The sequence below is a fragment of the Sus scrofa genome, chromosome 5 (genome assembly GCF_000003025.6).
Source record: "Sus scrofa isolate TJ Tabasco breed Duroc chromosome 5, Sscrofa11.1, whole genome shotgun sequence".
Taxonomy (NCBI): domain Eukaryota; kingdom Metazoa; phylum Chordata; class Mammalia; order Artiodactyla; family Suidae; genus Sus; species Sus scrofa.
In genome coordinates, this window is record NC_010447.5 from 74546282 (window position 1) to 74572710 (window position 26429).

At 35.3% G+C, this 26429-nt stretch overlaps 1 protein-coding gene across 4 annotated transcripts in view; it reads right to left on the reverse strand.

The window, feature by feature from the left end:
- The window catches only part of ADAMTS20 (ADAM metallopeptidase with thrombospondin type 1 motif 20), a 170606-nt gene that overhangs the window by 44184 nt on the left and 99993 nt on the right, over positions 1 to 26429 (reverse strand). For all 4 annotated transcript variants that reach the window (XM_021090846.1, XM_021090843.1, NM_001257275.1 and 1 more), the window contains 2 exon segments: positions 25598 to 25759; positions 23581 to 23757 (listed from right to left, as the gene is read on the reverse strand). In XM_021090846.1, the coding sequence (XP_020946505.1) occupies positions 23581 to 23757; positions 25598 to 25759 (339 nt within the window).

Sequence of the window (26429 nt, forward strand, 5' to 3'; positions counted from 1 at the left end):
GGTGGCTACAGCTCTGATTCACCTGGGAACCTCCTTATGCCACAGGTACAGCCCTAAAAAGACAAAAAAAAAAAAAAAATGTCTATTTCACTTGGTACTGTGTAGTGCCATCTATGGATAAAACATGTATTTTTGTTTCTGTGTTCCTCATGTAAACTTTAACTAAATTACCCTACAAATAAATATTTAAAACTAATATTTGACACTATCTTATAAGTATTAGAAACACTTAATATCAGAAAAGACCTCTAACATCAATGGTAAGTTCTATATAAATTTTTTTTTTTTTTTTTTTTTTGGCTTTTCTAGGGCCGCACCTGTGGCCTATGGAGGTTCCCAGGCTAGGGGTCTAATTGGAGCTGTAGCCACCGGCCTATGCCAGAGCCACAGCAACGCGGGATCCGAGACACATCTTCGAACTACACCACAGCTGACAGCAATGCTGGATCCTTAACCCACTGAGCGAGGCCAGGAATTGAACCCTCAACCTCATGGTTCCTAGTCAGATTCGTTAACCACTGAGCTACGACGGTAACTCCTATATTAAATACTTTTAATGACTATTAAAATAAGCAATCAATTAGTGAAAGCACAGACTTTTAAAGAAAAGCTTAGCAATTCATGTAGATTCTTGATGTTTCATTTAAAATTTCGTAATTAATTCAATACATAGCCTAGGTAATTTCCAATTCTCTAAATGGACTTTCAGTCAATAAATTTGGCAATGACCCTATTGTTTAAAGAGAGTTAGTCATTCAAGGCCAATTAATCAGAACTACAATTGTCTTGTAACAGTAAAACTACAGCTTCCTTGACATTTCTCTTCAAGTGCTGATAAGGAGATATTTAAAATTAAACAAGATATTTCAAAATTTGGTAACACTCTTGTAAACATTTTATTCAGTCTTATGCTTTTTCACAAACCACTTCAGGGTTGGTTAAAAATTATGACATTTAGTTTTTCAGCTATCTAAAATAAAGAATCGAACTAGAGCTAAGCATAATTGTCATAATTTTTCTCCTTCAGCCATTTGACTTAACATAAGTTTTCCCATGTTGTTATTATATTAGAAAAAGATTAACAAGAAAATATGAAACAATAAAAATGGGCTACTATTAATTAATTTCCCTTTGCTTTTCAAATTTTTTTTGAAATTTTTGGGATGTTCTGATTGTTTTTTGAAATGCAATCCTAAGTTATCAAACAATCTGATGATGAAAGAATTCTTCACTTTATTTCTAGAGAGTTCATCATCCTTTTGTTTCCTGAGAGCAAGGACCACAGTCACTTGTTGAAAATGTAAAAGCTCCCAACCAAATACTGGTTGTCATTTCTATCCAATTGCTTACTGTGTGGCAGGTATTAACTAATTTTTTCTGATGGCCAAGGAAAACATTACCAAGTGACAAAGTGGTTCACACATTCTTTTGTTTTAGGAGAGCTAAGTTCACAGAAATGCAGTCATTACACATTACAAATCTAAATGCAAATATATCTTCCATTACAAACCAGAAATCATTTCCATCAAGACAAGTGCCACTAAATGAGAAGCATCCATTTACAAAGAATAAAAAAATTGGTTTTGATTTAAATACAAATGTAGGAGTTTCCATGGTGGCTCAGCAGAAATGAAATCTGACTAGCATCCTTGAGGACGCAGGTTCCATCCCTGGCCTCACTCAGTGGTTTAAGGATCCGGCATTGCCGTGAGCTGTGGTGTAGGTCGCAGCCGCAGCTCGGATATGGCATTGCTGTGGCTGTGGTGTAGGCCAGTGGCTCCAGCTCAGATTTGACCCCTGGCCTGGGAAACTCCATGTGCCATGGGTGTGGCCCTAAAAAGACAAAAAATAAAAATAAATAAACACAAATGTATCATAATAGCTAAAACATAATCAAGTATTTGAAGTGTCTCTTGAAATAATTTGAGAAGATGAATTGTGGTTTTCTTAGTCTCTGTGGCAATTCCAAAGTATAATGGGTTTCTCACTACAGGAACATGAATCATTTACCTTTGTTTGGAGCTTCTCAAAATTAAACTATTCGTATACTTTTTTAGTAAAGTTAAATTACAAATTATTCATGGAAAGTTTTTGATCATAGCTATTTTGCTAGAGAATTTCTTAAATATGTTTTGGTGATTATGCTAAATGTTTTTATAACATTCTTATGAAAAAAAGTTCTCTATGAAATGACATATGAGAAAGGGAAATGATGGAGTTTCAGGTCAAAACAGATCAAAAATTAGATTTTCTGTGGAAGAAACACTATTGTGTGTATACATCCATGGGTATATATGTTTTTCTTTCTGAGTTTTAAGAAGCCTATTATAACATTCTCAAAATAAAGAGGCTAAACAAACAAACAAGAAAGAAAACAGACTAAATCTAAACCCCAGGAACAGCATGATTTTTGAAATTTCAAGAAGACAACGATAACTATATATCTAAGTGAAAAGCCCCACTGTAGAAAAATCCTAGGAATTTTAAACCACTACTTTGTAATTAAGGGCACTCCCTACAATAGCAGAATGCTATTTTAAATCGAGCTTCTAAATTATAATAGTAAAACATTAAAGCAGTTAGAGTAGTTCGAGGAAAATAGCCAAAGTATAGGAGAGTAGGGTGTCCCTCTGTTTAAGCAGAAACCAAAAAAATGACAAAATATGCATATTTAGGGTAGAGTGTCAACTCTGTAAAATAGTACTGCTACTGTTCCTTTAATTCAATGCATATGTGCAGTAAGGAGTAAGATACTAAATCTATCAACAGGGACCCCATTCATACTATTTCCTGAAAGATTATACTTAGAGTTTTAAAGTTTAATGGTGTTTGAAAATTTCCTTTTTAACCGACAGACACCCTTTGACTATGCAGCATTAAAAATCCAAGATGGAATTTAATTTTTAAAATATTTACTATTGAAATATTTCACTCAGTTGCATTACATCTGATTGTATTTAAAATGTGAAATTTCAGACATTTAATATTTTTTAAAGTCAGCTTCATTTGCAATGATTTTGGAGTCTCGATTTAAAGGACAAAGAACTACATGCTTAAAACAAATATATCTAGTAAACTTCCATTACAATTATATCGTTGTAAAAATGATAACATTTTAATTTCTATTTCATATTCTATAATTTTATTTTTGAGTATATTTGTATGTATAATGAATTTACAGTTCTAAGCTAATCAGTGCAACAGGATTATCTCACATAAAATGCATTTGGTTAATTCAATTGCAAGTAATATTTAAAGATCATTTACTATAATATAATTGTTAATATTTTCAAAATTACGAATGTAGAAAATCTTCATGATTATTTTCACTTTTCAGTATAAAACCTGAAGCAAAGTTGCAATAACTCATGCAAGTACTTTCTACAGAAATTTTCATCTATCATATATTATTTTCCACACATAAATATTAGGAAATCAGAATGAAAAATCACCCCAATAAATAACTAAATTAGTCAAGTATTAGATTAGTTTTCTTTAATAATAAGATTTGATCAGTCTTTACAAACCTGCAAACATGAGTTACTGAACTCAGGTTTATTTTGCTAGAATCAAAAGTAAATATAGTTCTAATTTTAAAATGTAAGCACTCTTTGTAGCAAAAAAAATTACTCAAGAAAAACTGCTGTTTGTTTAAAGCTTGTAATTTATTTTTTAACTTTCTGTCTAATAGTATAGTTTGTGTGTACTACAAAGAAAGTAATGAACATTTCAGACCTCGCTATAAAATCTGCTTAGCAAGTGAGCCTCATCTAAAGAGTTCCTGTTCAGAGTTTTTATTGACTCACTGAGTAGCACAAACCTTTACAATTATATGGTAACAGGAAAAAATGTTACTGTCAATATGGGAATAATATAAATATTGTCTAATTCTTAACAATTCTTTAGGGGCTGTTATTGTGAATTTATTTTTTCTTGATGTCTTTATACAAATACTATAACCGGGAATGTCACTTTTGTTATACAGTATGGCACATTCCACAATGAAAACCCAGTCCTATTTTATTCCCTGGGAGCATACATTCAGAACCATAAGCATCTGCTTTCCTGGATGGAAAAGGCAGAAAATTATCCAATGTGGGTAGACCATAAAAACATAAAGAGATCAGAAAAATAACTAAAGCATACCTTTTAAAAAAATATTGACTTTCAAGGCATTACTTACTATGGTAACACTTACAAAATTCTTAAAATCAAGTGCCAACAGAATAGCAGAATTTCCCATTTCAAGTTTCTACAAATGTTTTGTGCTAGCTGCGGGAGTTAACAGAAGTGAAGCCAAGAAGTTTGCTTTCAAGTAGAGTTTAAAGGTCTGAAAAGGCATATGCACAGAGAACTCTCAGATGAGAAATAAAAATGAGCTCTATGAATGCTTTGATAAGGGAAAAGTCAGAGTTGAAATTAAAAGAACAATACCGGTCGCACCTATTCATGACTATTTATCACACCCTGTAAAAGACGTGAAGCAAGAATCTTTCAGGGATGAATTTAATATTTCAGTGAATTAGGCTAATTTTAAAATTACCTTACTCAGATTAAAAAATAAATCATTTATATTAAAAATTTAAGGAGGGTTTTTGAGGTTTTTACTGTAAGGAGTGGAGGATAGAATAAAAAAAAAGGGAATGCGGTTTGGAATCAGAGACCCACACTTGAACCCCAGCTGTCAGCAGTTGGACAGCCTTGGGTTTGCTGATCCTCAGTTTTCTCATCATAAAGTGGCAATAATAACACCTACGCTCATGGTAGTCACGAGATTAAAGGTGATAATGTATGCATGAACCTAAAACAGTGCTTGACACAACACTCTAAGGGCATATTAAACCTCCGTTCCCCCCCTTTTTTCTTCCTTTCCCAAATCCTGAGGAAATATAAAATAGGCAGTGAAAACAGAACCTATGGCATGGATTTCTCTATTAAACGTGAATGGAACGGCTCATTGTTCAACGCTCACCCATTTGGATCTCAAGTCAGTAGTGAGAGAAGGAGGGTAATCACCTCAAGGGAATTCAGTAAGACCCTGTCTGTTTCCCCGGTTAAAAGATTGTTTCCCTAGATGCTGAAAAATGCGTCAGACATCAGGTTACCTTCAGAGTGGAGGTAAGAAAGAGAAAGTAGAACAGCAAGTGAAAAGACACATGGCCAAAAACATTAACCAGTTTCAGTTAACAGTGGTGGAACCACCATATAGATTCATTGCCCCTCCCCCCTCAATTTTTTTCAACACGTGGAGTCGAAGTAAATCAAATAGATTTGGAAGATGCAAAGAAGATGAAAGGAGAAGAACAATGCAAACCAAGAGAGCCTTATACTTGAAGAACTGCTAAGAGACTCAGCACCTGGATACAACAAGGGGTGCTGTGACTCCTCCACTCCTCTTTGGCAAGATTAGGGGTTTACTCTTTGGAGAAATTAAACTGCAGGAGCCCTGGAGTTGGAGATGCTGGAGGAAGAACAAGGGAATTCTTCGCATTGGACTCCTGACCCTGACTCCCATTGCCCATGGTCCTCTTGCTCACAGGTAGGGTGTTAGACGGTCCTTCTTGGAGAAACCGTGTCTCCAAGAGGAAAGACATTAAAATGTTGACTTACAGGAAAAATCATCAGTCACTAAACTCTATCCAAATGTATTTTCATCTTCTCAATTCTCTAGTGCCTCTTAAATAAGGATGATCTATAGACAATCACCAATTTTTGAAAAAAAAAAAAAAATCAGCAGGAAAATCAGGAAACCATTCCCAACCTTGACCTAAAGAAAGGGTCCAAAGGGTGCAGAGACAATCAGAAAAGAATCTTATCTCAAAAAATTGTAATTAATATAAGAGACTAGATATTTTACATGGATAAACCAAGAACAGCATACTATGACCCCAAAACAATTAAATGCAAAAAAAACCCTTTGGGTAGTTAAATATATAATAAAATAATTTAAGAGATAGTTTAGATATTGACAAAGTTTCTCATCAAGTAAAACCAAATGACAGAGATAGAAAATTAGAGAATAAAAACAAGAGATTTTTTTTTTTGACCACACCCATGGTATAAAGAAGCTCCCAGGCCAAGGATCAAATCTGAGCCTCGGCTGTGACTTATGCCACAACTGTGGCAACACTGGATCCTTAACGCACTGCACCACAGTGAGATCTTTAAAATGAGAGATTTTGAGGATCAATTCCAGAATTCTAATATTTGACCAGAATGCTTAAGAAAGAACGAGGAAAATAATGCATAGAATATATCAAAGAAATAATAAAATTTATTTTGTGAACACAAGCCTCCTTACTGAAAGGGCCTATAGAATGTCTAACAAACTTAGGCATTCTAAATTGTAAACACACACACACACACACACACACACACACACACACACGCTAAGTCACTTTATCATGCAATATCAAAACGACAGGGACAAAGATACCAAAGCTTCAGTGGCATAGGAATGGAGACAAAGGGACATACAATGAATCAGGATTCAGAATCACTAGACTTCGTAGAATGCCAGAGGATAACATAATGCCTTAAAACTTCTGAGAGAAATTATTTCCAAGCTAGAATTCTATAACTAGCCAAATTTCCAATGAAATGTGAGGATTGACTGAAGATGCTTTCAGACTGCACAAATAGAAAAAATATATATATCCCATTTTTCGTCTTTCCAGAAGATACAAGCAAAGTGTTTTAGTATGAGAGTAAATTTAAAAAAGAAATATATGTGATGTAAGAAAAAAGTCATCAAAATCGAAGATGAGTGAAAAGACTTCATAGGATGAGAGAATAGTACAGACGTTAAGTTCGTCCTGGCCAGATCTCTCAGGAAGATTGGGGGGTTTGGGGGCTCTAGGAGGAGTCTAGGAAAGAGAAAATAGCTGAACACTTAGAAAAATTCATAAAGATTTTATATACCTATTAAAGGATTTGACTGGGAAAAAAATGGAACATAAAAAGGAAACTAAGCAAAATTTTAGATGAGGCAATTACTAAATACAGGGAAATCAAAGAGCTGTGCAAGAAAGGAGCAGTGTATCAAAGTCCACTATGAGGTTTCATATGGACATAAGGAACACTAACTATTGATTAAATCAAGATTTATTTGGCAGATAGAATTGTAGAATTAGCAGTTCATATAAGAGTTAAATTGTCAGCCTTTATAAAAGGAAGTCAATAGGCATTTTTTTTAATTCATTGAGAAATAGCATAGTAAGCCTATTATTTGGAAATAAAGAAGTAAAGATCAGAAGGCATAGATAAAAGGATTTAAAGATTACTCTTGGGGTAGGAAAGACTTTAACAGGAGATAGATTCTTTCTTTCTTTCTTTCTTTCTTTCTTTCTTTCTTTCTTTCTTTCTTTCTTTCTTTCTTTCTTTCTTTCTTTCTTTCTCTCTTTCTCTCTCTCCCTCGCTCCCTTCCTTCCTTCCTTCCTTCCTTCCTTCCTTCCTTCCTTTGTCTTTCTTGTTTTTACAGCTACACCTGCAGCATATAGAAGTTCCCTGGCTAGGGGTCAAATGAGAGCTGCAGCTGCAACCTACATCATAGCCAAGGCTACATGAGATCTGAGCCACATCTGTAACCTATGCTGCAGCTTTTGGCAACACTGGATCCTTAATCCAGTGAGCAAGGCCAGGGGTCAAACTTACATCTTCCTCAAGACTATTTTGGGCTCTTACCCCTCTGAGATACAACAGAACTCCAATAGCTTTTTTTCTTTATCAGCATTTTAGCACAATTTCTTTTTTAAAAAATGTATATTTGTTACATTAGTAAGACTATATTCAAAACTATAATTGAGGAGTTCCCATTGTGGCACAGAGGAAACGAATCTGATTAGTATCCACGAGGATGCAGGTTCAATCCCTGGCCTTGCTCAGTGAATTGAGGATCTGGTGTTGCCATGAGTTGTGATGTAGGTCGCAGACAAAGCTTGGATCCCGAGTTGCTGCCACTGTGGTATAGGCCAGTGACTGCAGCTCCAATTGGACCCCTAGCCTGGGAATTTCCATATGCCACAGGTGCAGCACTCCCCTCCTCCAAAAAAAAAAAAAAAAAAAAAAAAAAGGCGGGGGGAGTTCCTGTTGCTGCTTGGTGGTTAAGAAACCCAATTAGCATCCATGAGGAGGCGGGTTCGATCCCTGGCCTAGCTCACTGGGTTAAGGATCCAGCGTTGCTATGAGCTGTGGTATAGATCACAGAAGTGGCTTGGATCCTGCATTGCTGTGACTGTGGCATAGGCTGGCCGCTACAGCTCCAATTCGACCCCTAGCCTGGGAACCTCCATATGCCATGGGTATGGCCCTAAAAAGATTTAAAAAAAAAAAAAAAGGCAAAATAAAAATAAAAACCTCATACTTTGAGATGACACAGACATAAAAACTTGAAGACAGTGTTTAATTTCATAAAAAACAAAAACGTTTCCAAATCTCTCATCAATATAAACCATAATCCTAAATGGCCTTTGTAACCACATCTAAGTAAATACCCTATCCTTGTTAACACAATAGAAATTTGGATATTAGGATGATTTTCACTTATAAATTATATATCAACAAAATAACTAGACTTTCTACCAAAATATGCCCACAGATTAAAGATGCTGAAATAAAGAATAAATGGGGAGTTCCCGTTGTGGCTCAGTGGTTAACGAATCCGACTAGGAACCATGAGGTTTCGGGTTTGATCCCTGGCCTCGCTCAGTGGGTTCGTGATCCGGCATTGCCATGAGCTGTGGTATAGGTTGCAGACCCGGCTTGGATTCTGCATTGCCGTGGCTCTGGCGTAGGCCGGTGGCTACAGCTCTGCTTAGACCCCTAGCCTGGGAACCTCCATATGCCATGAGTGCAGCCCTAGAAAAGACAAAAAAAGACAAAAAAAAAAAAAAAAAAAAGAATACATGGGTATTCTAAACTTAATAAGAGCAGAAACCACATCTATAAATACTTACTGAATAAACGAATAAATGCTAGGTAGAAAAAATATATATGCAAATACATACAACAAAGATCATTTAAACATGCAGTCTGTTTTATCTGAATGAGGTATGGCGGATGAACTTTAGTTCTACAAAAATTACACAGAAGGGAAAGCTTCATGTAATGTAGATCTCCAAAATATACAAACAACTCATACAACTCAACAACAAAAAAACAAACGACCCACCAAAAAAAAAAAAAAAAAAATTGAAAAATAGGCAGAAGATCTAAATAGACATTTCTCCAAAGAAGACATAGGGATGGCCAATAGGCACATAAAAAAAATGCTCAACATCACTAATTATTAGAGAAATGCAAATCAAAACTACTATGAGGTAAGACCTCGGAGCACTCAGAATGGCCATCATTAACAAGTCAACAAATAACAAATGCTAAAGAGGGTGTGGAGAAAAGGAACCTTCCCGCACTGTTGGTGGGAATGTAAATTCGTACAACCACTATGGAAAACAGTATGGAAGTTCCTCAGAAAACCTAATACGGAACTACATATGATTCAGCAATCCCACTCCTGGACATATATCCAGACAAAACTGTAATTCAAAAAGATACATGTACTCATATTCGTTGCAGCACTATTCACAATAGCCATGACATGGAAACAACCTAAATGTCCGACAGAGGAATGGACTAAGAAGATGTGGTATATACACACAATGCAATATTACTTAGCTATAAAAAAGAACAAGATAATGCCATTTGCAGCAACACGGATGCAACTAGAGATTCCCATACTACGTGAAATAAGTGAGAAAGAGAAGGACAAATACCATATGATTTCATTTATATGTGGAATCTAAAATAGGGCACAAATGAACCTATCTACAAAATAGAAACAGACTCAGGGACATAGAGAACAGATTTGTAGTTGCCAAGGGGGCGGGGGGAGGGAGTGGGATGGATGGGTAGTTTGGAGTCAGTAGAAGCAAACTATTACATTTAGAATGGATAAGTGATGCACAGGGAGCTATATCCAATCTCTTAGTATAAAACATGATGGAAAATAATATGAGAAAAAGAATGTGTATATCCATCTATTTATCTATCTATCTATTATCTACCTAACCAGCTATACCTATGTATGATTGGGTCACTTTGCTGTACAGCAGAAACTGGCACAACATGGTAAATAAACTGCACTCCAATAAAAAAATTAATTAATTAAAAAAAGATCTTCCCAATATTAGTAATGAAATGCTAACTTAGAGACTGGTGCCCAAATGAGCTCCTATAGTTAAGCTTGTTCCTTTGAGCCTGGTCTCTGAAGAAGTATTCTCTGAGGTGGGAAGAGCCAGGCCTGATAATCTTCCCTATTCCTAGATATGAAAATGCTCCCAAGGTCCACAAATAAACCGTAAAAAAGTTTCCCTCAGATGGAGTCATTTTTTTAAATTAGTATGGCAGTAAAAATTTCCTTTTATTCTTTCCTTCTGCTAAAAAGAATATATTTTCACAGAGTGCACATTACCATTTATATGGTATAATATGCATATTTTAATTTTCACACTTTACTTAATAATCTCCCTTGTGATTAAACATGAATCACACAAAATGCTTTCTGGTTCTAACTATTGAATATTATTATATTTGGGCTAGTTTTAAGGGGTAGAATCTACTATAAGGAAAAAAAAACAACCTTTTGTATGTTTATACCCTGAAAAAAATTACAGGCTAGAAATAGAAATTTTTCTACTGTGGGCAAGCCATTTTTGGACAATTTTAATAACTACACCAGAGTTCGCATCCCCATAAATTTGACTGCTTGCTACGGTATTTTCAATTATGTTTTTATTTACATTTTGGGACTAGGTTAGAGTGGTAGTCTCTGCCATTACTAAATACCCCATTAAAAGAAATATTTGTCTCAAAAATTATTATAGACATCTCTTTGAATGTATTTTTTTTTGTTTTTGTTTTTTAACGAGTTGTAATGTGTAATATCTTATATGTCCTGATCCATTCATATTTTTATCCTCCACACCTAGTGCTATGTAACTCGTTAGCACAAGTAACTACTATGTAAATATCGACTAAATGAGTAACTTAATAGAAATCCATGAAGATTACGTATTTAAAAGTCTGATAGTATCCAGGGATAACAAGGATGTGGAGCAATTGGAACTCTTATACATCCCTTTAGAAAACTGCCATTAAATATGAACATACGCATAAATGAAGACTCAACTCCTATTTACCTACCCAATAGCTGTTCTGTACACATTCACCAAAAGAACACTGGTGGGAGATGTTCGTAACAGTATTATCTGCAAATTCCAAATTAATAACAAAATTCCAATTGGTCGTCAAGTGGAGAATAAATATTCATATAAATTCATTAACTTAGTCATGCAATACTGGTATGCAATGAGAAAATACAATTACATGCAACATGAATCTCATAATGTAATATTGTAACTCTCACAGATACATTCTCTAAGTTCTGTTTATATAAAGTTCAAAGGCAGGTAAACATATGTGATATTTAACTTCAGACTAGGGGTATCCTTTCTTTGGGAGGATAGGAATTGTAAGGGGGCATGTGGAGACATTTTTGGGGTGCTGTTCTTGGTCTGAGTGCTTTCTACCCAAGTGTGTTCACTAAAATTCATTGAATTGCACCATTATGATTGCAAATGTTGCTGAATTTCCTAAATTTCCTAAAGGTTTCCATTTCCTAAAGGTTTACTTAAAGTTAAAAACCAAACATTGGTCCAAATGGATTTCTTTCTTATACTAGAATATTCCTGCTTCAGTAGATCTTGTTTCAGATTGTTTAAAATGTTATCATACTTATCTGCTGCATTTGGATTTTTAGCTTTTTGAGGAAAGAGAATTAGTACTTATTATTGTATAAGTGATAATCAAAAGCAAAATATACTAAGTCTGTAAGAAATGGGCTCTATGTCAACCACTTTGTCTACTGTTCCATTAATACTAAAAATATCCTCTTTAGGTAGGCACTATTTTTATTCTAAGAAACAAAATCTTAGAAATGTTAGGTAACTTTCCAAAGTTCACTCAGTTAAATAATAGCAGTTTTAACCCAAACCTAGGCATTCTAATATCACAACTCTTAATCTAGGATAGACCTAATATTTAAAGTTTCAGTTGAGTTTTCTTGTGGCACAGCAGGTTAAGGATCCAGCATTGTCATTACAGTGGTTTGGGTCACTGTTGTGGCACGGGTTTGATCCCTGGCCTGGGAACTTCCACATGCCACAGGCACTGCCCCCCCCCGCCCAAAACAAACAAAAATAAAGTTTCAGTTGACTTAAGAATAATGATATAAACAATTCATACAACTCAACAACAAAAAACCAAACAACCCAATCGAAAAATAGGCAGAAGATCTAAATAGACATTTCTCCAAAAAGACACAGGGATGGCCAACAAGCACATGAAAAAACGTTCAACATCACTAATTATTAGAGAAATGCAAATCAAAACTACAATAGGTACCACCTCACACTGGTTAGAATGGCCATCATTAACAAGTTAACAAATAGCAGACACTGGGATTTCCCGTTATGGCTCAGTGGAAATGAACCCAGCTAGTATCCACGAGGATGCAGGTTTGATCCCTGGCCTTGCTCAGTGGGTTAAGGATCCGGCGTTGCCATGAGCTGTGGTGTAGTTTGCAGATACGGCTCAGATCTGGCATTGCTATGACTGTGGTGTAGGCCAGGGGTTCCAGCTCCAATTCAACCCCAACCTGGGAACCTCCATATATCATGGATGCAGCCCTAAAAAGACAAAAAATAAAAAAATGAAATAAATAACAAACACTGGAGAAGGTGTGGAGAAAAGGGAATCCTCCTACACTGTTGGTGGGAATGTAAATTGGTAAAACCGCTATGGAAAACAGTACGGAGGTACAACAGAAAACAAAATACAGAACTACCATATGATCCAGCAATCCCATTCCTGGGCATATACCCAGACCAAATTTTCATTGAAAAAGATACATGCACCCCGTTGTTCATTTCAGTGCTATTTACAATGGCCAAGACATGGAAACAACCTAATTGTCCATCGACAGATGTTAGGATTAAGAAGATGCTGTACATATACACAATTGAATACTACTCAGCCATAAAAAAGAACAAAATAACATGGATGGAATTATAGATTCTCATACTAAGTGAAGTAAGAAAGAGAAAGACAAATACCATATGATATCACTCACATATAATCTAAAATATGGCACAGATGATCCTACCTACAAAACTGAAGCAGATCATGGACATGGAGAGCAGACTTATGGTTGCTAGGGCGGGGGAGAGGGGAGTGGGATGGGTGGGGAGTTTGGGGTTGGTGGCTACAAACGGTAACATTTGGAATGGATGGGCAATGGGCTCCTACTTTACAGTACAAGGAACTGGGTGTGATCGGCTCACTTTGCTATACAGCAGAAATTGAAGAAACATTGTAAATCAACTGTACTTTAACAAAAAAAGAAAAAGTAAATAAAAGAATAATGATATTGCTTTAAAAATCTTTTGGGTAAATGAAAATTTACCTTTCCTTTGGTAAAGTCAAGATTATATTCTATCACATAAAGCCAATACACCAAGTCATGCACCATCACATAGACCCCTCAGTCTGTGGTTTGTAATCCTAGTACTCTCAGATTCTTGACTCATTACCCAAACTTTTTATTCTCTCCAAACCCAAACTTAATTCATCTCAAAATTATCCACCATGGATTTTCTCAGCTTTATTTTCTTGACAATGAATACCTGGCATGATGTTCTCTTATACATCTTTTTCTTGCATTTGCAAAGGCCATCTCACTATATGACCAAAAATAGTCCCATCTCTCCTCTACTGGCATCTTCTATTCCACAATTTGAGTGTGGTGAATAATCTGGAAATATCTGACAAATAACTGCATGATCCCTAATAATCATTCTAAACTTTCTTTCTTTTTACATTTGCACCTGAGGCATATGGAATTTTCCTGGCTGGGGGTCTAATCAGAGCTGCAGCTGCCTGTCTATGCCACAGCCACAGCAACGGCTCCTCTGAGCCACGTCTGCAACTTAACACCGCAGCTTGTAGCAACACTGGATCCTTAATCCACCAAGCGAGGCCAGGGATTGAACCCACATTCTCATAGACACTATGTCAGGTTCTTAACCTGCTGAGCCACAGTGGGAACTCCAAATCACCTAAACTTTTAGAAAAGCCCCTTCTGGAACTTCTTATCTCCAGTATCTTGTAGTTTCAATGTGTTTATGCTTTATGATATTAATCTTCCTAAAACATTGCTCTGATACCACTCCAAGAAATTCAATGGTTTTTTATAAGGTTATAGAATTTTTATAAAAATTATAAAACTTTGTAATTTTTAAACTCTCTTAAGTATGATACTACTTTGTCCTCCTTGATATAGCCCAACTTATATTTCTAATTTTATTCCTACCCCTTGTCTCTCACAAATCCAACTATACTACTCAAATTAAACTACTCTTTCTTGCCTCAGGTTTTGCTAAGGATGGTTTTCTACCTTGTACCTCTTTTCCCACTCAAATTCTATCCATTTAACAACGGTCATGCCTTCTTCATAAAGCCTAACATTTCTCCAAATGGATGCATATTTTCTGACTTTCCATGATATCCCTTTCTGCCTTGTTATAGTTATTTATGCGTATGTTTGATTATCCCTAGACTGTGAGTCTTTTGAGTCCAGTATTTCATTCTTATTCACCTTTTGCTCTCTTAGACCAGTGCCTTTTATAGATGGGCTCTTAATAATCTTGAATGGATTGATGAGGATTTTTTTGAAGCTCAGCGGCCACCATTCCCTTCACAGTTACTTCCAAACTCTCTGAGGTTCCCCAAGTCAAAACTGCAAAATGTCAAGAGTACAGGGAGATTGAAAATAGCTCTGAGGTATCCTAGAGGATCTCTTCAGAGCTCACTTACAACTGGCACAGAGATATTTGTTATGTGATCTACCAACATCTTTATAATATTTCACTCAACTCCTCACAAATACATGAATACCATATGATGCATGTGGGTATCACACGGAACCAGCGTTTTAGTACAAAGGTCGCATGAAAACAGGACATTGATAGAACACCTTCCTACATAAATTCTATTAGATTTAGGCACTCTGGTGAGTTTAAGTACAATCTTGGGGATAGGGAGTACAACCAGGAAGCAGATGATGTTGTCTGAAAACCAATGACACAATTCCAATCTTTATTGTATAATGTAGGAAGTTTTGGAGACATTACTGAATTTTTAAGCCTCAAGTATATCTCAGAGGTAAAATGATTCAATGGAGTACCCAAAACATTTTTTAATGGTCTCCATTCATATTGGTTTTTATCTACAATAAGAAACTGAATTTATGGGGTTATAGGTAAAGCCGATACATAATGCAGATAATACATTAGGTATCCTGACAGGAAGATCATGACTTGCAACCCACTTTCCAGGTACCTGGCACACTTCACACACACGCCCCCTCAGGAAGATGAATGGATTATAGTACAAGTGGAAACTCATAACACTCTGTGATGGGCACCGTGACACCCTGCCACTGCTGGCTTTTTAAGTTTTAAGCTTTTTGCTGATTGTGTGGAACCTATCAAGTGGGCTAATGAAATAAATGACTAATTTCTAGCGCAAAAAGAGACTTGTTCCAAACATGCTGATTTTTCCCTATAATAATGATAAAAATGGGATACCTGATACTTAAATAGATTCATAATTTCTCTTGTAAGATAAAGGGGACATTGAAGAGTGGACAAGAAAGCAACTACTTGTGGAAAATACTTCTCCTAAGGAGAGAACATTCTGAAATGTTTGAGTGTCTCTAGTGTTATGGGACTTTGTTACCATAATCAATATGCCAACTATAAAAATTCATCAAAGAATATTTTTAAAACTCTAAAGCAAAAATTTCTAATATGTTTAAATTGCTTCCAATCATTCAAAGTTTCACTGAGTTTTAACACTGTTAAACATGAAGACAGAAACAACCCAAATGTCCATCGGCAGGAGTGGATCAAGAAGATGCGGTACATATACACAATGGAATATTACTCAGCCATTAAAAGGAATGAAATACTGGCATTTTTAGCAACATGGATGGACCTAGAAATTATCATGCTAAGTGAAGTCAGCCATACAGTGAGACACCAACATCAAATGCTTTCACTGACATGTGGAATCTGAAAAAAGGACAGATTGAACTTCTTTGCAGAACAGATGCTGACTCACAGACATTGAAAAACTTATGGTCTCTGGAGGAGACAGTTTGGGGGGTGGGGGGATGTGCTTGGGTTATGGGATGGAAATCCTGTGAAGTTGGGTTGTTATGATCATTATACAACTACAGATGTGATAAATTCATTTGAGTAATAAAAAATTAAAAAAAAAGAAACTGTAACTCTATTCAAAGATTTACTTTCTTACAGACCAATTTTGACTTCTTCTTCTGCATGATCTTGAGCTATCTCTCTGAGAGATCCCAGGACTAGATGTGGCTTCACATATGACAGAGCAGTATCATCAGGGCACTCTGTTACATTGCCTGAAATTAGGAATTCAGGCTGTAAGTTTATGGGCCACTATGGGGAAAAATAAATAAATAAATAAAAATAAAAGGAAAAAAAAATGAAGACATAACTCCTTCCAGGACCTTTCAAGAAGTGAATGACAGGATGGAAAATGGAAATATGTCAAATTTCAATAAAATTTTTTTGAACAACTGATAGATTGGGTTTAAAATCAATTAGCAGTTTATAACAGGAATACCTAAAGAAAAACTTTGCTTTATGGAGGTATGCATTTTTGCACAGTTATTTTTTTAAGCTACAGAAATCACTATCACTATTAGAGTAAATCAGATTTTCTTTTTTTTTTCTTTTCTTTTTTCTTTTTTTTTTTTTTTTTTTTTTCTGTCTGCACTCACAGCATGTGAAAGTTCCAGGGTCAGGGATCAAACCAGAGCCATAGCAGTGACATTGCTATGTTGTAATTATGCTATTGGCCACAAGGGAAGTCCTGGAATAAACCAGACTTTTGAACTGCTCTAACAGTGTTGAACCCAGATTTTCAATCTAGTGAAATATTTTACCACTTTTTTTTTTTAAATGAGATGATTGTAAAAATAGTTCAGTGAGAGAAAACTTTTATAATCTATAAAATAAAAAATGCATTTAATATTAAGTATTCATCTTATACTTTTTTTCTTTTTTTTTAGGGCCACACCTGTGGCATATGGAAGTTCCAAGGCTGGGGGTCAAATCAGAGCTGCAGCTGCCAGCCTCCACCATAGCCACAGCCAACCAGATCCAAGGCCCTTCTGTGACTTATGCCACAGCTTGCAGCAGTGCCAATCCTTAGCCCACTGAGTGATGCCAGGGATCGAACCCACAACCTCATGGATACTAGTCGGGTTCTTAACCCCCTGAGCCAGAATGGGAACTCCACCTTATACTTTTAAATTCATGCTTGTGCATGTTATATAAATCACATTTATATATTAGTTTGTGTTTGTAATATATACATATCTAGTAATATACAAGGGTACATACATGCTGAAAATATTTTACTGAGACATGTACATATGATTACAAAAATAGAAATCGTCTAGAAAATGTTAAATATACCCTTTAAAATATTGATGTTTGACTCTGTTGTAATTAATAGGAACTAAAATATGATTCTCGGTCTACTTAGAGTGGACAGAAAATTGTAACAAAAATTAGGGTATCTAAATGCACACACATATATATATATATTTGCTGCACCCATGGCATATGGAAATTCCTAGGCCAGGGACTGAACTCGAGCTGTAGCCACAACCTATGTCACAGCTGCAACAATGCTGAATCCTTAACCCCCTGTGCCACAGTGGGAATTCCCTAAATGCACTAATACTAGCAATCCCGTATATCTTATTTACACAGTTCCATACAAAACACAGATATTGAGACCTTGCTCTTAAAAACGTCTAAAAATCTGTTTCAAATGATCCTTAAAGATTCTGAAGCATTATGCCTAGAAAAATTGAATTATCATAGAAATATAACCATCCATTAAAAAAAGGCAAACATAAAGGAAAATATGGCATATCACTATTTGATATGGAGGTTTTTTTAGAGTTACTGTAGACTCTACATTTTACCTTCACTCAACTTACCACATTTACAAGTCTCTTCTTTTACAATCTTATGATTATTTTACAAATATTATGAGAGCAGAGCTGTAGCCACTGGCCTACGCCAGAGCCACAGCAACGCGGGATCCGAGCCGCGTCTGCAACCTACACCACAGCTCACAGCAACGCCGGATCGTCAACCCACTGAGCAAGGGCAGGGACTGAACCCACAACCTCATGGTTCCCAGTCGGATTCGTTAACCACTGCGCCACGACGGGAACTCCCTTGAAAATTATTTTTAAATCATCCTATCTAGGGCAAACTATCAACCAGTCCACATTCTCCCTTTTGATGACTCATGATATCCATGCACACAAAGAATAAAGACGCTGTGATTTCGCAGAAACTATTCTAGCATAGGGATTTAGGACACCACTCATCTCTTGCCAGGTTATAATGGAATACATCCTACTCATTTAGGCTTTCTAGAAGGATATCCTGGAAGGATTATGATGTTGTCAATTACAATCTTTATTAATAATTCTTGGATAATTATAAATCTACTGAGCCCTCAGTATTATAGATCACAAAAGTTGTTACTGAAATGAGATAGGAATCCCATTCTGCTTCTATTCACCTGTTTACTTAGTACATGCATCACCAAACTGCAAACTCTCTATACACAGGAACTGTACCTAATTTACCTCTAGTGACCAACACAATGCCTAACATGTGCAGGATACTCATAATTTGGGGGGAAGTCAATGAATGGATCATAGAATGATATGGCACTATAGGTGGAATCGTTATTTCAATACTTACTAATAGTTAATGCTTTCTATGGTACATTAGAAATAAAGGAGATTTCCAGATTACTATGCTTATGTGGGTCTTTTCCAAATTTAAGAAAACACTCAATTACTATAAATGGTTTTACTGAACATTCCACTTTACAAAGACCTGACAGTTTCTTGAAACTGTTTTCCCACACGTTACCTTGTTCCCCTGGCTGTTGCCAGGCCAGGAGCAGTGGAGCCAGTAAAAAGTTTCCCCCCCAGTGCATTCCACCTTGAGTGGGAGCTACAGGTTAAGAGGCCACCCAAGCCCTCTGTTCAGACACTCAGTGTTCTTTCATTACACAAAACTGTTAACAATTGTTTAACTCTTAACAATTGTTAAATGGACAAACTGCAGATTTACTAGGTGTGTGGCTATCCCATGCTCATTTCTGAAAGTGCTTCTATTTGTCACATTCTATTATATCATATCAAAATTTAGTACTATGTAGATATATATTTTTTAACACGATGTACAGGAGGATATTATTCTAAAAAGAAACACTTTGGGGAAAAGGACTAGAATCAAGAGGATTCAAGTATCAAGCTTTCACTTTTTAAAAAAACAATTTTCTCATTCTTAGAGGAAAAAATCTTTAATGGAAAAAAAATTCTCTTTACTTCTGTTGGATCATCATTAACCTAAGAATGCACATTATTTTCTTATCAAACATAAATTCATTTTACATAGGAAATCTAGGAAAAGGAATCACTTAAATGAGTTTTATGGTGAAATATAAATCAACATAAGCTTATTTAAGGAGTATTTGCTGGCATAGTTTATATGACATGTAGAATTCCTTACTATATAAAAAAAATTAAAACTTTCACTCACCTTTTAAAGATTACTTTGGTATGAGCACATCTATTGTTAACTTACCAGATAAGTTTATTTACATAATAAAATTTTATTCACTATTTCAACTATATGAAAAGAACATTAAATTTATAATATTTAAAAATTGATAGCTAAACAGCAAATCTTATTTTTATATACCAATGTCAGTTTCTAATAGGATTAGCTGAAAAATAGCAGTAGCTTATATATACTCATATACTCAGGAAAATTATGAAAACATATACTATTCAACAATTAAATGTTTAATAAGAAAAATTAATAATTTGTTATTTAAGAAAAACACCATTAAAAGAAAAGAGGAATTCCTTACAATACAGGATATGTTCAGTGGCTTAACATTTTAGATATTGATCCAGGAGTAAAAATACAACATACATGTGAATTAGGCAAAACACAAAATCACGACACATCATTAATAAACAAGGGTTAAAATACAATCATTTCACATTGACTAATCACAAAAATGCAGTTATTAAATTAACAGACATAGGTTAAGATTTATTTATTCCTCTCTTTAATCATGTTTATAAATTATTACAACGGAAGATTTCCAACATGGAGAAAATTTAAATGTGTATTTACAACTTTTTTCCTAGTTACATTAAAAGATTCAGTACTTTGTATTTTAATTTTGCCTTAAAATGAAAAGTGTTTAAGATTTCATGTCATTCATACATGTATGTATATACACATACACACAAATATTTTGCCTTCTAACCTAGTAAAGAAAATGTGATGAAATTAAAGTTATCCATGAAAGAATATTAACCTGATATGTTAATAAGAGGTATTTTGAAGTTTGGCTAATATGTAGCAACACTGAAAGAGGTAAAAGGTTACATCTGGTTTTAACAACAAAACTTCAGATCAGTTAAGCCCTTTTAATATAAAAGGCTAATTTAAGGAATAAAATTCTTCATATAATAAGAAATCCAGGCACTCTAATGTATATATTTACTTTATACCTATAAAAAGTAAATAAATAAAGTTTATAAAAATTCTGATATATACATCTATTGCGATTTTTAAATTTTTATCTTCAGTTTATCAAAAAACGATTACAGTTCTTTACTAGTGCAAAGACTGAATTAATGAATGAACTCATTTGTTGAATACATATATATTAAACAATGAAGAATTGCATATGTCCATCTTACTATTTTGTAATTTGTGGTTACTGTTTTCTTGGGCATTCCTTATTGTGAGGTTGAAGAAGTTACCCATGCATAGATCTTAATGAACATTCAGGTTTTTCACTTATGACATCATTTACATACCAAGAAAAAATAGCATGACACAAATATATTGGAATATAGTATTAGATACATTCCAATACAATAAACATTGTGTGACACTGTACACCTTAGACTTGCACAATATTATATGACACGATGTATCCTAATAAAGCTGGGGAAAAAAATGTGTGAATACCATAATGAAGACGTAGAAAAGACCGATAAACATTTAAATATTTTAAAATACTAAACGAAGGATCAAAAACATCTAAAACTGATCCCAAATGAGTATCTGCAATTCTAATATGCTTTAATTTTAAGTACTTTTTAATGTTAAATTTTAAAAGTGTTATGATGTTTATTAAATCGAACAGGAGTCTATAAGCTTTCCCCAGAAAGGACCAAACAGTAAATATTTCAAGCCTTGAGGACCAGTCTCTATTGCAACTACTCAACTCTGCTTTGTAGTGCAAAAGCAGCCATAGATAATACATTTAAACTGTGCATGACTGTGTTCCACAGAACTTACAAAGATAGGCAATGGGCCAGATTTTACAGTTTGCTGACCCTTGAAATAGAAAATCTGACTCAAAAGCACTTAATTTTAGGAACATCAATACCTAGCACAAAGCAGGAGACACAAGTCAATGTTTAATGCTTTGCGAAATAACAAAGTCAGGAATGAGCCCAGAAAATAAAACTGTTGTGCTCAGAAACAAATGCCATTACAATTCAATCTCTCACTGATGGTTAGGCATCTGCTATCCTAACTGAGGCAAAACTCCAAGAAGGCAATCTATGGATTAAGTCTTATTAAGGACTAAGCTTGCAAATCAAATTAATAAAATGAAAGAAAATAGGAGTTCCCATCGTGACTCAGTGGAAATGGATCTGACTAGCATCCATGAGGACGCAGGTTTGATCACTGGTCTCACTCATTGGGTTAAGGGTCTGGCGTTGCCATGAGCTGTGGTGTAGGTTGCAGATGCAGCTCAGGTCTAGCGTTGCTGTGGCTGTGGCGTAGGATGGCAGCTACAGTTCCAATTTGACCTGTAGCCTGGGAATCTCCATATGCCGTGGGTGCAGCCCTAAAAAGACAAAAAATTAAAAAATGAAAGAAAATCTAACAAATACAGTAAAGAGAAGTGAATTTCCAGTCTAAAATGATTAACCAAAAAAATCTTTAGAGTAAGCTCAAACAGTACTTCATGTCTCTCCAACTAGACTGTAAACTCCATTGGGGTAAGAAATATGTCTTTATTATCTCCGTAACACAGCATCTAGGATATAGCAGATGGTCAGGGAACATTTTATTAAGTAAAAATGTGAACACTTTCCATGGCAAAATATGATTTTTGATAGTTCCCCCAAAGTGATGGCTCTCTAAAGCAGCAATTTAACTTTAAGATCCTCCTGTAAAGTTAAAATGTTCTGTTGTATCAGTTTTGTATCAGTCACACTGACTATAAAGATGAACTTCAGCCTGAAATAGTTGACCTGTTCTTCAAATAGCATGAGTTGTAACAGGGCTATATTTCATTGTAAAGCTTTGAGTTGAGCAAAGTAAAACAAGTGTGCACATCAGGGTTAGTTAGAAAACCAGAGTTATAATTATTTCCCAAATAAAGAATTGTTTAACTTTATAAATTGAATTATAAATATATACTCCAGTTTTTCACTTGAAAGAAATATATAATTGGTTTTTCTATCAAAAGTGACCAAAATGCTGATTTCAATATATTTATATATTAGTTACTCTTCAAAACCTGGGTATTTGAAAAAAGTACTAGAGGAATTCATGAATTTTTATGAATATTTATGAATTTTTATCTATGGCTCAAAAAAATTAAAACATCCCAAAACATAATTCCACACAGTGGAAAAATGAGTACTATAAGTTACTACATAAATCATACTTTTCCATGATGTATGTAGCAAACTGTAAACAATTAATTTACTTTGTGTAAGTAAATTTCTTTTTTTCACATAGTTTCACATTTTCAAATAAAATACTCAGTTTAACAATGATAAAAACAAGAATGTTATTTGTTTTTAGATCAGTTACTGGACATTGACAGACAAAAGCCACATACAGTTATACACTCATACAAGACACAGCCTTAACTTGCCATTGTTACAAGCACAATGTTAATATTATATATAAATGTAAATAGTAAAACACTTCTGATTATTTTTGCGGGCAAGCCAAAGATGTCCTGGAGAAAAATACTTCCACTGGAATAGTGCTATGGTTCAGAATTCATTTATAAAAAAATAAATACATTTATAATGTATAAAACTATTATACATACATGTATATATTACAGTACTTGAAATTGAATGGGTTCTTTTTCCAAACTATTAAATTTAATAATACAAGCCAAGATGGCCAAGAGTCTGTTTTAAAAAAAAAAATCAGAAGATAAAGTGTGTGCAAGCCAATTTATAAAGAGAAGAAGAAACTGAATTAAAAAGGACAGAGTAAAAGAAAACAAAACAGAAAGATAAAAATAAGAATACTATCGTACCGATTTCCATGGTCCCCGATGCCATGACACATCATCAGGGCACGCATGCATATGACACTGCACCACACTGGGTGGCTTGTTTACGAGGTCACAGTTTTGCTCTCGTGATATCTGGCCATTGGGAAACTGACATATTACAAATCTCGATTTTATTCCTCCTCCACATGTTTGCGTACACTAAAAATAAGAAGAAAAGTCAAAACTGGGTGGCTCCAAAGAGAACATTATATTGTCTTATTCAATACTGAATATATAATCAGTAGAGTTTAATGTTTACTCTTTCTTCATAGTTCTTACCATTTCTTTCTGGATAAAAAGTAATCAAAGTTCTAGTGCTATAATTTCTTTAAAAAGATAAAAATTTAAGAATTAGTACTGTCATAGGTATTAACTACATAATGTATGGTATCCTATCAAAAGGTGACTATGTAGCCATGAAAGCTAATAAGGGAGATCTAAATTTGTAAATATAGAAAGATAGTATTTATTACATGAAAACAGTAGATGGCAAAGCAGCATATGAACCTATTTCTGGAACCTACACAGAATAAAATCTGGCAGGAAATGTATCCAAATGTTAAAAGTTCTTATATTTTCACAATTTTATTATTATTTGAATTTTTACAATGATATTTAACCCAGAAATGAAAAAGTTGCTTTCATTTTGGAAGGTAAAAGTACATTTTTTTTTTTTTGTCTTTTTGCTATTTCTTGGGCTGCCCCCGCAGCATATGGAGGTTCTCAGGCTAGGGGTCCAATCGGAGCTGTAGATGCTGGCCTACGCCAGAGCCACAGCAACGCGGGATCCGAGCCGCATCTGCGATCTACACCACAGCTCAGGGCAACGCTGGATCCTCAACCCACTGAGCAAGGCCAGGGATCGAACCCGCAACCTCATGGTTCCTAGTCAGATTCGTTAACCACTGAGCCACGACGGGAACTCCGCTAACGGCCATATTTTAAAAGGGCAATATCAACATCACAAGGACCAAAGTCCTCAACTTCATGGTTCCTAGCGGGATTCGTTAACCACTGCGCCATGACGGGAACTCCAAAAGTACATTTTTAAAATGCATTTGATATTTATTAGCACCTGGTCCAGACATGTACACTTTACCCATGATTTCCAGATTCCCAATGGAGAGAAAACACACTAAAAATCATTAAGCAAAAATATTTGACTAATTAAATTGGTGGTTTGGGAGTTCCCGTCGTGGCGCAGCGGAAACGAATCTGACTAGGAACCATGTAGTTGTGGGTTCGATCCCTGACCTCGCTCAGTGGGTTAAGGATCCAGCATTGCTGTGAGCTGTGGTATAGGTCAAAGACACAGCTCAGATCTGGTGTTACTGTGGCTGTGGTGTAGACCGGCAGCTGTAGCTCCGATTAGACCCTTAGCCTGGGAACTTCCATATACTGAAAGGGTGGCCCTAAAAAGACACACACACAAAAAGACTAAATTGGTGGTTTGTTTTATCCATCCAAAGCCAGTGTAGGTCCTTCTTCTTCCTCATCCATAGAACAGGTGGAATTAGTATTCATTACAACTATTAAAATTTTTAAAAATTATCTTCATATTTCCAGTGCTTAAAAGAATGCTAGGACATGAAAAAGTACTTAAAAATTGACAGCTATCCATTTAAAAGATATACGAAATGAATAGTTCAGTAATAGGATATAAACATGCCTATATATAACTGTAATTTTTATCTTTATATGAATCTAATTTTCTAAGAAATTAAAACAATAACAGGCTAATTTTAGAGCGGTATTAATAGGTCACAGACCTATTGCTTAGCACACTGGATTCTGTTAAAGATCTAAAGTATACATATGAATGAGTGATTTATACCATGACACAATATCTATCAAAAAACATGGTTTTACTGACTCAATTAAAAAGAAAAGTCTTTCCTTATGGTAGAGTGAAGTGAGATTGTCTAACAGCATGACATACTTAACTTTTGGTCTTCTGAGATGCCATGATTTCCACAAGTTTAGGAAATATTAGACTTACTTCTCCCCAGCTTCCGTAGCTCCATCGTGGGCAAGGTCCCAAATCACAGTGCTTCAACTCCGGGGGTCTGGAGGCTGCATCGCAGTAACTGGCACTTTGTCCATTTTCATCCTGGCAGACCACAACTCTGCGCTGGACACCTGCTGCACAACTGCTGGAGCACTGAAAAGGGGAGAACACAGAAACACACAAACTGCAGATTCCATACCACAAAATTATATTGTGAACAAAACGAAACAGCACTTTGACGCAAATTTAAACTCTCCCGTTAACCATTCCCCCTTCACTCGAATCATAATTTGAATCAAGAAAATCTGTCCCCTGGAGTTCCCGTTGTGGCTCAGTGGTTAACGAATCCAGCTAGGAACCATGAGGCTGCAGGTTTGATTACTGGCCTCGCTCAGTGAGTTAAGGATCTGGCGTCGCTGTGAGCTGCAGTGTAGGTTGCAGACGCAGCTTGGATCCTGCATTGCTGTGGCTGTGGCGTAGGCCGGCGGCTACAACTCCGATTAGACCCCTAGCCTGGGAACCTCCATATGCCGCAGGTGCGGCCCCAGAAAAGACAAAAAAAAAATATGTCCCCCAAAACTTGAGTTTTCTAGGGGTTTCATTAGCACTTGTTTGATAAAAAGGTGATGTTTTAAAGCTTACAAAGGAAATTCACCCTTATCCAAAGCTTTAAGTAAAAAGGAATTAAAGCTTTCAGGTCTCACAAAAGTTAATGTTAAATTACTTAACATTGTTTTTCTTTATTCTGTATCATTAATCTCATGTAAAGTATGGCCAGCAATTGTACTTTTTGTGGTAATCATGATTTTACATCAGTTTACTG